This window comes from Acomys russatus, chromosome 27 (genome assembly GCF_903995435.1).
Source record: "Acomys russatus chromosome 27, mAcoRus1.1, whole genome shotgun sequence".
Taxonomy (NCBI): Eukaryota; Metazoa; Chordata; class Mammalia; order Rodentia; family Muridae; genus Acomys; species Acomys russatus.
In genome coordinates, this window is record NC_067163.1 from 27,364,129 (window position 1) to 27,378,754 (window position 14,626).

Sequence of the window (14,626 nt, forward strand, 5' to 3'; positions counted from 1 at the left end):
TCCATCCCTCTTTCATTTTCCTTGAATCCCTCCTCATGACTCGCTATTTGTTGCTCATCCATTTGTCACTACAAGTGACATAGAAATAGATACAATTAATTTGGATTCCCCAAATTTAAAGACATTAAAAAAAAAAAAAAAACAAATAAACAAGCCCTAGAGCCATTGTGCTGTAGTGAAGATAACTCTGAACATAAATGAAACACCAACTGTTGGAAGGAAATGCACATTCTTTGTTTACTTTTACCTGCTACAGATTTCTTGATTGGTATATAGAACAGGGAGATACAGAGGAAAACTAAAAGAGTGGTTAAAATAGTTCTCTGAGTTCTGCTTTCTGAGGTCAATCCTGAATGGTAGGATGCCCACCTTTTAGATGTCAGTGGTCTGAAGAAGAAGAGGCAGATGTCTCAGAATAATTGTAGGTATGATATTCAAAATAAAACAACAACAAACAGCAGTAATCCATGGTGAATGAAGTCTGAAAGAAGACTGAGAACCTTTTAACAGCTGGCCGCTTGGATCTATGAGACTTCCATGGACCAACATATATGCTTTATTGCCGAGCAAGCTCTTTGATACAGGACTCAAGCTCATGGAAAATGAACTAAGTTCACTGGGCTTATGCAAAGAAAGTCAAGCTTGGATATTATGTTTTATGAGAATATTTTCATTTCATCAGCAATAAAATCATTTTCAAACTCATGTAATTGCTAATTATTTGAATTTATACATTGCTTGGTATGTTTAAGCATTATCAATGTGGTAGAAATTTTACAGTATTTCCAAATTCCTTAAGTGCCAAAATATGTAAGACTTTGAATTGAATAATTGTATGTTTTGCTAGTATTGATATAATTGAATGTAATAATTTAAAAAAATAATACAAGTGTTATTATTAAATAGCACATTCTGTTTTGAATAACAAGTAGCATTCAGACAAGTAATATATACAAATAATTTATAATTAATTATAAAAAACAAATTTAATTAAATATGTATAATATTTTACTACCAGTAGTTGGAGTATTTCTTATTTAAATTTTGAGCTGGATATGATAAGTGGCAGTCATCAAGTATTTCTTATGCACCTGAAAGCTGAGTCGATCCAAAGCATTTTGATAAGCTTTTCCAGATATAAATAAATAAAGAAATAAATAAGTTTTCATGGGAAAACCATCATGTAAAAACTTACTAATTTGAACTATGGATCCTGACCCTAAACAATTCAAATTACCACTGGCACTTTTGAGAATGGACAAGCTTCATTTTGGACATGTAGAGATGCAGAGTATCTGACTTATCTAATTCAGTATTTGTAATTGCAACCATGTCCCAAAAGTGCATAGACTTCAACTATCTGGAATGTCATATTGTCTCTTGCACCATGTGTTGAATAGAGAAGCCAGTTTTTCACACAAGCATTACTCCACTGCGTGGTGTCCCTCAGGTAAACCACAAGATGGTTACATATTTTTAAAAATATTTTGATTATAATAAGAGAAATTTTACATTGTTTCTTTGTTTTCAAGACAGAGCTTCTCTATGTATCCCTCACTGTCCTGGACTTGCTTTGTAGACCAGACTGGCCTGGAACTCAGTGAACTGCCTCCCTCTGCCTCCTGAGTATTGGGATTACGGGTGCATGCCACTGCGCCCAGCTGTGACAAACCTTGCATTTAAGCAAAAGTTTCATCACACTTTCAAAAGTCTTTTAAATTCTTACAGAGTTTGTAAGCTGCACTATTGGACAAATAGAATCAGATAAAGTTTCCATGATTTGAAGGAAGAAGCATATAACTAACCATGACAGGTTTTCAAAATAGGCTGAACACTGTGTAATTATGCATTTCATTCATTATTTCAAAATAATATTCCCTGGGGAACTTATCAAGACCTAGAGCATCTAAGAAATATGATATAAATCTCAGGATAATAGAAAAGCATTTCTAACATAGAACATGCTATTGCAAATTTCATCGTCGTGCCAATCACTGTCAAAGACAAAAGTAGGAATCAAGGCATAAACTAGTCATATCAATATAATGAGAGCTTTCAGCACAGGACTTGGAATTAGAAGCTATGAATGCTTTCTACCTCAAATTATCAGTTGCTGTTAAACTCTCTGGGGATCATGCATCTGCTTATAAATTAAAGCAGTTTAAAAAACAATGTTGTAGTTTTAGCAATATGGAGTCATGCTTCCCTTTTTATAATAGTGGGTTAGCCATGTAATTACAGTAATGTAATACAAACTAACTTTAATACAGGAGCGTCACTGGGTAGTTAAACTGTAATCATTACGTGAATACTAAAGACTAGATGCTCTAATTATCCATATGTTACATACTACATACGTAAATATTATGATGGTTAGTTCATTTTCTCAGGATTATGATGCTAGTGCAAGTAGTCATGATGAAGAACAATGTTGGAGAGCTGAAAACTAACTACAAGGCTGGAGTAATCAAGACAGAACGGCCACAGCACAATTGATACAGCGACATAAACCAGATTTCACAAACATATTGCTTTACTTGCACAAGCATCTGACCTTGGCAAGGGCAGTGAAGTTATCTAGAGAAGAAAGCAATGTCTGTATAACAAGGGACACTGAAATAACTGGATGTCTACTTGACAAAATAAACTTCAGTCTCTACTACATACTACCATGTAGAAGCTGAAATTGTAAGGCTTGGCTTGAGAGATTGAAAGTGTCACAGGCCACACGGTGCAGCAATCAGTGAATATTTTAGAATGTATTCAATATTTTCAGATAAAATGTCCTTTGCAAATAACCACCAATAAATTGAACACATAATAGACTGGGAAATGAAATTCACAACATGATATATCACAAATGGATGATGCCAGGGTATGTAAAAACATTCCCCCAATATTTACAGAATCTATGAAGACGCTGTTGTCAGATATGCACATGCACAGTGGGGTCATTTTTGTTTGCCATTTTATAGTAGCAAAGAGAACAGAAACACAACACCAGCATGTCCTGCCACAATGACTTGAATTAGGAAGATTGAGAGCACCACATATAGTTGAGACTGGACAGAAACTGACATAGTTTATTTTCATGGAAAGGCATTAAGCATTTTTCAGAAGTCTTAGGCCTTTTGACATAACGCGTACCAAGTAGAAACATTATGCATAATTTATATAAACTATATATGTAATATACACATATAAACAAATACACACACTATATAATATACATTATATATATCCATGTATATACCTTTATCAATACCTGGATGTATTTAATAGTATTTTTGCTATATAAGACTATAATATGAAATAGTATTATCTTAAAAGTAATCCAAAGAAAGGCTGCAAGTGTGATCTTAAAGAATCCATTAAATCTAGTACAGAGCTCAGAATATGTTAGATACCCATCAAGCCTCCTGAAGAGACTGTAGAAACTTACATTTCTAAAAATAATTATCTATACTCTATTGCATCTTATATAGACTTATTCTTGAAAACAGCATCATGTCTGTGTAGTGCTTTATTTACTCCACCAACTCATTTTACTTGCCTGATTAGCATTATATCAGTTAAGAGCACTTCCTGTTGCCCTGAATTGAAAATTAACAACAATGTATGTCAAGGACTAAAACATTCTGTTTTAAATTTCAGTACACAGATAAATAATTAAATAGCCCAATTATCACAGTACTCTGCTTTTGCTTCAGCTTTGAAATTTAAATCAGTCCCACTCATCTAGGGAGTAGTCGGTCTACTCTGACATTAGTTGATAAGTGAAGCCTATGCGATGGTAAAGTAATGGACAGTCAGAAAAAAATACAGAAATAGCCCATACTAACTACAATCCTTTCACATCTAAACTTGCAAATGTACAGGTTTCTCTTTCAGTGCCTTGCCCAATACCTGCTTTCTATAGAGCTAGACTTTTCATAATAAAATGATGTAACATACACATAATTACTAAAATGATAGAACCGACATGTTTATTTCAGGACTCAGAAACCAACACAAATAAATTAGTCCCTTCTAATACATATAGTTTATATTTGGGTATATTCTAATTTTATATATACAGTCAAATATCAATGTTCAATGAATTTTAACTTTTAAATGGGAAGGAAAACATCTTTACAGAGTATTAGTTGTATTTGTTGCCTTGCATACATTGTGCATTGCTGAAATAAAATTAAACTAGCTCATAAGGCCTTCATTGGTCCAGCCTGAAGGAAACACTACAAGTTCTTTCCTCTAGCTTTTGTACTATCATTATCTGTGACCTACCTGCTTTGAAAGGGGATACCCAAGCATCTCCTAACTATAGCTTAGAATCTACAAAGCAACCACACTACAATCCCACCTCTTCTTTCCTATTTCAGCCTCTGTAGCCATCTGTTGCAAACTTCTAGTGGTCAGCTGTGGTTTTATTTCACCTGGGTGAGAACATGGAATTACTGTATATGGAATCTACATAAACCCCTACAATTGGCACTGCTGACATACATATGCATCCTGAGGAGATTATATTTCTTACATGACATTAAGTTAGGCATTATCTCATTATGTAAAGGCATGTTGTTACAATCATTAAAGCTGACAACTCTCTATTACACTACTGTGCATGAGATGCATGGCTTTCTGTTATAATACTAAGAATAAGCAGGGAGCATGTGGATCTTGTAAACTAGGAAAGTACTGTCTTATATGGAGAAGGATCATAGTTACCCCAAACATGTTATATTCCTAAGGACCATGAAATTAATATGTGCTCATGCAATTTATGTGTTTGTAGCATATGTAGTGTGCTTCTATGTATAAATGTGCTTATGATAAACATTTTGTAAGTATGTGTGGAAGTCAGAGAAGAACATTAAGTGTTCTCTCCTATCACCTATTAATTTATTCCTTTGAGACAGGCCCTAAAGACTAACAGTTTATATAAAAACGTGTGGCTTATGCACTGACTTTAACACTCTCCAATCCATCCAGTTTTGACATAGAATATGAAGTTACTGAGTTGCTTAAAATTAAAAATTAAGGATCACATAAAACACTTCCTGGTAATATTCAATAGTTTATTGAAGCTATGTTTCTCAATTAGTCAGAAGAAAAGTCACCTAACATATTAGTGCAAGACTATGAGATTCTGAATATTTGCTGTTGTAAAAGTGTTTGTTTTGTGTATTAAAATTTTCAACTCATTCTGCATGTGCACAAGGAGGTATTGGGCAAGGCACTGAAAGAGAAACCTGTACATTAAATCAGCCACAAGCTTCCATTTACAATCTTTTCTGCCTGCAAGATGTCCTGGGCAATGGTGGGGCAAACTTGTGGGAGTGGCTAACCAATGTTCAGTTTAATTTGAGGCCTATGCCATGGGAGGGAGCCCATACCCTATACTGCCTAGAAGGGCAGGATGCAGAGTATGGATAGCCCAGAGATCTAGGATAGAACCAAACACAACTGGGGAAAAAAATCAATGCTATTCTACTATGCTCATAGATCAGTTGACTTATCCAATTCTCATCAGAGATGCTTCCTCCTGCAGCAGATGGGAGCAGGTACAGGGTTGCACAGTCAGACATTATGCAAAGATATAAAAGGCTAAATTGAAGGTCTCCATCATGTTCTCCTTCCAAGTATGGGAAAGCCACGGAAGAGGGGAAGGAAAGACTGTAGCCTTGGCTGTCCTGGGACTTGCTTTGTAGAGGAGGCTGGCCTTAAACTCAGACATCATCCTGCCTCTGCCTCCCAAGTGCAGGGATTAAAAGTCTGCGGCACCATGCCTGTCTACGTAATCCATCTCATATCAGCAAATGTTAATTTATTCATTGAATTAAGAATGCTTGTGCAGTAGTTGTGAATATTTTTTCCTTTAATAATTTGTACTAAAAGTTGCCATGATTTCCTTGTGAGAGATCCCCATTATGTTGGCACATCACGATGCTGTGGGTGAGGATAGGCTTCCGGTAGCTTTTAGGTTCTTAGACACCATGTAGTACTGGGAATACTAGGCCAGGATACATGGCAGGACAAAGCACTTCTATATGTGGATTGTAGTGTGCATTTGTCTTTGTGATCCCCTACTTTTTATGCCTTGGTCCTTTGACATGTTCTCATGGACTTTCTTCCTCCATTTTCTTTCTGCCAGCTCATCTATATCCTATCTCTCATCCGTGTTCGATTTCCCAGAATGCCTAGTTTAATCACTATTCCTCTAAACTTCCTTTATAGCTGTCACTTTTCATTTTCTAACCTTTTTCCCTTTATACATGTATTTTTCTGTTCATGTCATGTATGTTTGGGAAAAAGAGAAGTTAGAATAACCATTATCTTACCTTTAAGTATCTGACTACTATGAAGTTAGAAAATGTTGATTTTTTTTTTTAATTACAAGTTCATAGCACAAGCACCATTTCACTTGCTCATGTGTCAAAAGCAGTAAATTCTGAGGAGACTTACAACATAGTATGGGAGGAAGCACTCACCTGAGGTCTTGGGATGGCTCTGCTCTGATGTGAGGTGTTTCCACGGAGTGCCCAAACACTGCTCCTTCAGTTCCTGAGGCCAACATGAACACAGCAGTCAGGTTAAGTAAGTGTGTTTACACAGTAGCGTGCAACTGATCCTATGCATCAAAAGTTCTCCCCTTCAGCTGAAAACTGGAGCCGAGGAACTGAAAATTTAGCACTGGACAAGGAGTGCAAGAGAAAGATGAGCCAAGGAAGGTGGATTTGAATATCCCATGTTAACTACTTTTAAGATTAAATTATTGCCACTTTTGACAGAGACCATTCACCTTCTGTTCTGATCAAAGAAGAAAGACCCATCTCTTTTGTTGCTTTATTTCACAGTTCAATGGACTTAAGAAATAGGATAGGCTGAACCACCGAGGTCAGACGTCCCATTTCTCAGAGGGCATGATGAAACTGCCGGTGGTGAGCTCAGGGCAGAACAGTGTTAGACATTTACAGACAGGCTTCAAACAGCACTTAGCCACTCTCTATCAAAGAGCTTTGAAGAGGTCACCGGAAAGCACAGAACTCCGTGATACCTTGACTTCTGCAGGGTTAAGGCACTATCTAAAACTGAGAGCCACTTTAATTCATGTCATTATAGCTGAGTTCATCTGAGGGCATTGTTGTCTGAAGAGGTCAGGGACTCCAGCATCTTGTTCAAATAGTTGAGTGAGGCCTGTTCTGAACACATTGCCTCTGCTTGATTTTCCAGGCTACTAAAGCTTTTCTGTACTTTACGTGAGAAAAAGAAGGTGTTTTTCTCTTTAGAAACAAAGTGAAGTTTCTCTTTTAAAGGTTCAATGACAAAATCGCTTTGCAAAATAAAAGTTATGCAAATCATGTAGATCTTTTTTTTTTCAGATTAGACTTCATTTTCCTTTGAGCTAGTCTTCCTCACATATTTTGATGTAAAAATGTCATGCCTGTTCCACAAATGTATCAACCTCTATGTTAATAATACAATGCAATTCAAAACTACACATTGAAATCTGAACAAATATGGCTGTTCATGGTGCGGAGGGAAATATAAAACTTGTCAGTTCTGCAAGCAGCAATGCCATTGTTAAGAGTAAATTGGAACTAAGGTTTAAAATATCTTAAAATAACTGAGTATATATAAAAATGGATTAAATCTACTTAATGATCTCTTTTATTTTAATAAAATATTTTTATTTTTTAATGTTTTTTATTTTTACATATGCATTTATATTATTACACATATATAAAATAAACTATAATTTTTCAACATTTAGAAACTAGATCACAAATGCTGGCCCTAGCTTGTTTAACCATTTCCCCCATTTTATTTGTGCTTCTATGAAGGTATTATTCATCCCAAATCAGCCAGAAGAGAATTTAAGAGAACAAATAGCCAAAATACTTAACAATCTTTTAAAATAAATAGAAGGTGCACCTGGATGTAGTGTCATAGAGAAAGGCTATTCTCTTCTCTTTCCTTTTTTTTTCTTATTTATTTAATTAGTTACTTTCAAAGATTGAAATATTATTTCCTTTACATTATGGCCCAGAGGCAAAGCTATCAGCATTTTCCATCCTAAGCTTATAGGTTACAGATTTTGCTTCATGAACTAAAAGCAATAGGCATCTGACTGTCTCTGAGCCTTAACAGATATTTTCTCCTGTAAGAAAAAGCTCTTAGGACACACACTACTTGCTTTTTGTTTTGTTGGGTTTTTTTTGTACGATCTTCATTAATTCAGAACACTGACTTCTTTAAGGGATTCATTCATCTGATACTCTCATTTTACAAATGGAGAATTTATTATGGGCCCTGAAAGGTGAAATAATGGTTTCAGCTAAAGTAGTAACTCTGTGATTCGGATGGGGGTGGCATTTGAAAGACTATCCCCAGACACAAATTTACATATCTCAAGGAGAGTGATTGACATTTTAATACAGACTGTAACATTCTGATAGGATAGTTATCCTTGTGCAAAGTTCAAATGCTAATCTCTAGTACTGTGTGATTATGAAAATTTCTCAGACAAGGTAACAGAAATATAACTGGAGAACAGTGACAATATTTATTTTTTCAAGCACTCGTTCATACCACTAGTAACAGCACAGAATCTTCATGGCTGAAAGCAAAATTAGAAACCTCCAAAACTTCAGTCATCAGTAAAGGTTAAATCCAAATGAATAAAATTAGAGATGAAAACGGGGATGTGACAACAAACACCAAGGAAATCCAGAGAATCATAAGGACATACTTTAAAAACCTGTATTCCACCAAATTGGAAAATCTAAAAGTAATGGCTAATTTTCTTCAAGCATATCTCCCACCAAAGTTAAATCAAGATTAGAGGAGCAATTTAACCAGACCTACAACTCCCAGTGAACAAGAAGTAGTAATTAAAATCTATCAACCAAAAATAAAAAAATAAAAATAAAATGAAGAAGAAAGCTCAGGTGTAAATGGCTTTAGTGCAGAGCACTATCAGACTGTCAGAGAGTAGTCAATACCAATACTCCTCAAGTGATTTCACAAAATAGAAACAGAAGGGACACTGCCCAATTTGTTTTACTCTCCTACCCAAACCACATAAAGACACAACAAGGAGAATGATTATAGACCAATTTTCCTTATGAACATAGGTACAATTTTTTTCAATAAAATACTTGCAAACAAAAACCAAGAATACATAAAAAAAAAATCATTCACCATAATGAAGCATGCCTCATCCCAGAGATGAAGCCTCTCAACATCTGTAAATGTATAAACATAATTCAACTGCACATAAACAAACTAAAAGACAACAACTACGGGATCATTGTATTAGATGAAGGAAAGGACTTTCACAGAACCCCAGGACTCCTTCATGAGGAAACTTCTGGGGATATTTGGGATATAAAGAACAAACAGCAACATAGTAAAGGCAGTTTACAGTAATCCTGTAGCCAACATCAACCTAAACCAAAAGAACCTCAAAGCAATTTCATAACAATCAGGAACAAGGTTTAATAAGGTACTTGAAGTCTTAGAGCAATAGAAAAAAACTGAAAGAGACCAAAGTAATGTAGATGATATCGAAGTATTCTTATTTGCAGATGATATGATAGCACACATTTACACCATGGAACTCCTACAGCTGATAAACACTTTCAGCAAAATGGCTGGATACAGATTAACAACAAACAACAACAACAAAGTAGCCTCCCTATATACAAAGGACAAATGAACTGATAAAGAAATCAGGAGAAAAACAGCCTCCAATACAATACGATAAAATAAGTAGGGGTATCTCTAGCTAAGCTACTAAAAGACTTGTATGATTAAAAATTTTAAAACATTAAATAAAGAAATTCAAGAAGACATCAGAATATGGAAGGGTCTTCCCACGTTCATGGTTTGATATTATTAATACAGAAAAAATGGCTACCTCACCAAAAACAATCTAGAAATACAATGCAATTCCCATCAAAATTCCAACCGAAGTCTTCACAGATCTTGAAGAGACAATTTTTGGTTTCAGATAGAAACAAACAAACAGAAAAAACCAGAATAGTTAAAACAATACTAAATATGAAACAACTGCTGGAGATGTCACTATCCCCAGTCTCAAATTGTACTAAGAGGTATGTTAATGAAATCACAACATTGGCACAAAAGCAGATACATTGATCAGTGAAGACCCTGGCATTGGCAATAATTAACAATCATTAAAATCATCTTGATAGGTGTCAGATAAAAACTATGTAAGCCAGGTGCTCACTATAAACATGGGAAATCAAATGTCAAAAAGTAATTTTTATTTAACTAGAAATTCCCTCAAGTGTCAGACTGCTGTATTTGTCAAATATGTCAGGCTATTGAGTCAATTATGAATTTCAAATAAATAAGAAGTAATATTAATATACTTTCTTAGTGCTTTTAGGCACTATACATTAAAACAAATTAAATATGCAAATAAATTTAAATCCTATTCAAATGAATCTAAAATTAAATGAGACACTGTAAATTGATCTAGAATATTATTTACAATTGGTCAATCTTTGTTGGAACATAGAAAAGTATCATTTGCCTCGCTTCAGAAAATGTCAGGAATTCACATTATAAATTATACAAAAATACGTACTACGTTAATTCATATACACAAGGACCCATAAGACATTAGTTAGAATATTATCCTTTATACATATCTAAAAACCACCTTTAATAAAATAGAAATAACATTAAAATTAAATGTATCTCTCTTTTCTCTTTCTCTCTTTTGTTCTCTTCCCATTCCTGGAGACAGGGTCTCATTATTTAGCTTTGGTTGAAATGGAACTCATTAAGTTTTAACATTTTGTCATATGATGGAGGTCAACATATTCTACCTCCTAAGGCTTGGGATTGGATGGGATTGCAATTAACCTGCTTTCAATGTACCTTTTGATAGGGCAATCTTTATTCTCTATACTGAATATACTTTTTATAATCACTACTCACTTGCTGTTCATTATCTACTTATTGGATTGTACGTTTTTACAGAAGTAGAAGCAAAAATATTTAATAGTAATGTTTTTTAGTAATGATGACAAGCAGAATAAAAAGGATGGGACATCCCAGTTCTCACCTAGGAACTTAAACAATATTTGAAATAGCTATCTGAATTATATTAATATTTGTTCCTATATCTGTCAAGGGAGACTTCTAGTTTGTAGTTTTTTTAATAAAAAGGACAATGACCATGACTTTTTTTTTTAATTCTTTTTTGAATGGAGACAAAGAAGAAAATGACTTTTCCACACAATTTGAATATGGTCCTTAGGAGACTCTCTAGTTTTAAGACAAAGAGAGTAAAAAGAATAAGAGGTTTTATCCCTATAACCCTCATTCCACAGCAGACCACAGCAATAGTTAAAGACTGGCTCCCCAACATAACATTCGGTTCTGGATAACATGAATTGTCAGACACCTCCAATGTCTAATAGTTCCAGTAGGATTTGGTTTTTAAACACATCAAAGCATGAATATTATGCCTCTGCTCATTACTCTTTACCCATAAGTGATGGATCTGCTCCAACAAATGGAGAGGATATACACTATATTGGGCAACAGATGGAATAGTCATGTTAGAAAAATATTAGCTATGTTATCTTTGTCCTATTTCAATGAGTTTCTCTAATTAAAAAGGCATTCTTCCTTAAAGATAGGCACAGTGAGGTTGGGAGGTAAGTAAAGATTAGCAGGGTAAAGGAGATATGAAAGGGGAACTTGAAAATGGTTCTTCAAGCAAAAAAAAGTCAACACAGAAGAAGGAGGATGAGGGATAAAAAGTACAAGATTATCTCATAAATTTCCATGAATTATATTATTTATATTTACCTAAAATTATACTATATTGTGTATACTGCATGCCTATATATACATATACACATACACACATATTATACACACACACACACATGTGTCTCCCAGGGATATGTTCCTTCCTTATTATTTCCTCAGTGCAGGTGGTTAGCCTTGAAACATACACACACAAACAAGGAGCAGACTCAATAGGTTATATTTTAGCCATCTTTGATAAGAATCACCCCTTCATTGAGATGTAACAAGAATAAATTAATAAAAAATTTTTAAAAAGTAGACAAAATGAAATAATACATTAAAATATTAGCATAATAAAGACAAAATGTAAAACAAAAAAACAAAGCAAAACAAAAAAATCACCCCTTCAGCTCAACTCTGTGCAGTGCTTTGTTTTTATTAACCACATTTTAGTTAGAGAAAAAAAAAAAAATGAACATATGTCAAAAGCATATTGATTTGGGGATTCATGACAAAAAATTTAAAAGAACCTACATTGATAATTTCAAATGAACATGAAGAGTTGATAAGAGATCCTGTTCTACAATGTGAACTCTTACATTTTAAAGGTATTTTTAAAAATTCAGTTAATGTATCATTTTGATAAGTTTCACAAACACTTTAAACTGGTCACTTTCCAGACACACAGTGCAAGATGAGCCTTGAGAAGCATTGTGCTCCCACTGCCTGTGGTTATAAAATCACAAAAGACCTTATCATGTATGTTCCATACAAGAAACATGCCCCGGAGTAGCTAGCCAACACAAAAAGGACTCCAGTTTGTGTGTGTACTTTTAGTTTGGTTTGGAAATTTTCTCTTACTGTTTTTTCTCTTTGTTTATCCCTTGGTGTGTGTGTGTGTGTGTGTGTGTGTGTGTGTGTGTGTGTGTGTGTGTATGTGTGTGCGCGTGTGCGTGTGTGTTTTGTTTGTTTGAGAGAAAGGGGCAGGGAGATAGAGACAGAGAGACACACAGAGAGAATTGAGACAGAGTGGCTAGGGAGGTTTGGAAGACCTGGGAGGAGTTATGGGAGAGAGAAATGTATAAAAATATATTGTATGAAAAAATTAATTGGAATAGTAAAGAAAATTAAAGACAAAATGCCTGAAAATATGCGAGGAGAGATCTAGAAGCTGAAAAAAGAAAAGGGCGATTCTTTCAGAAAGTCAGTATCTTGGTTTGAAGATAGTGAAATTTCTTTCAAATTTCAAGCTTCTACAATTAGAAATTAAAAACTGTTACTCCAATAAAATACAAATTTAAAAGTAGCAACAGCAAACTAATTATGTTTTTCTTATCTTTTTGCCATCTCACTCCCTTCCAGCTTTTATAGATAATGAAAACCTGCACTGATTATCAGTGATGAAAGTATGGTACTGGCAAGATTTCCCAATGAACAGAAAGACTATTCATGGAGGTGTGTTCAGCTGACGTTAGGAGGAACATTTATTTTCACATGCCAATAGTGAATTCCATTCCAAGACAGTGGTCGGTATAGTTAGGAGAATTCAGATAATATAGTGCTATAAGATCTTTCTTATTATCAAACAGAGCTCAGAACGTGCAGACTAAATTCATCCCTTCTGTCCTCATTTATTAGGCATCGACAAGATTTCAATCTCCATAGATATGCAGGTTATGTTCAAGGCTATCTCTGGTTTTGTTGAAGAGTCCAGCATACATTTCTTCACCTCTAACTTTTCAAAGCCTATGAAATAAGTCTGGCCACTAAATTAATCAGATCTTAAAAGGCTCATTTGTACTGTAGAAATGCTTACTCAAGGTCTCTATGTGAATGTGTAAATAGACAGGTTAATACTGACACAGGTAAAAATGAAATAGCAATAAAAACAGACTATACGCAAGGAGACACAGACTCCCTTCTACCTGCTACTGAGCACTGTATTCATTTCCTGAAAGTAGCTTACCCTAAGACATGATGTGCCCAGTGATGCTAATAAAATGCCCTTGGTACTGACAAGTAAATTAAGTCCTGAAAATGTATGCTTTCATTAGTGGCAAAACCTATACTTGTAATATGACTGGGATCATATGTTATTAATTTGATTAATTGTATTGTGATAATATTCACAAATTTAAATAATTTATTATGCAATACATTTTCAAAATTTTTCTTTTCTGTTGTGTTTTACGTTTCGGTACAATGAAATATCTAACTAGCTACTTGTATTATAAATTCAATATAATACATATATAATGTTCGAAATTATTAGTATATACTTCATACAATTTAGAGGGGTAAAAAGGGTGAGACCAAAATGATAAAAAGGGTAAAATGTCTTCAATGGAAATAACATTTATTGTCCTCACATCTTATAAATGAGGAACAGATGACTAAGATACTAACTACCTGCATTACCCATAGTTACTGTCCTATAAACCCCTGCAGCTCTAGCACAGAGGCAACTGGATACCAAGCCACTGAGTCTTCTATTATTGCCCAGACAAATACTTCCACAGCTCACCTCCTTCCTGCATTACTCTTCACAGTAGATGTAGTCTCAGGGCATGGAGAATGCCTGCTTCAGTCATAGGTTATCACTAACAGAACTTAACTTTTAAGTAACTCTGGTATTTAGCTTCTAATGAACAAGAATTGATTTTTTTTTAAGTCTTTAAAGCTATTATTTAGTTTTTCAGTAATGTGAGTTCATTGAGGGTCATGGCTTTCATCACCAGTACCAACATTTAATTAGTGTGTTGGACTTCCTTTGCTCTACATTTTGTGAAATTTTCTATTAAAAATATTGTTAAGCATTTATGACTAATAATAT

The 14,626-nt window shown here is 34.4% G+C and overlaps 1 protein-coding gene across 1 annotated transcript in view; it reads right to left on the reverse strand.

Moving 5' to 3' along the window:
* Nucleotides 1-14,626, reverse strand: part of Sgcz (sarcoglycan zeta) — a 916,614-nt gene that overhangs the window by 6,679 nt on the left and 895,309 nt on the right. The window contains exon 6 of the mRNA XM_051169531.1: nucleotides 6,489-6,561. Coding sequence (XP_051025488.1) covers nucleotides 6,489-6,561 — 73 coding nt within the window. The remainder of the gene's footprint in view (nucleotides 1-6,488; nucleotides 6,562-14,626) is intronic.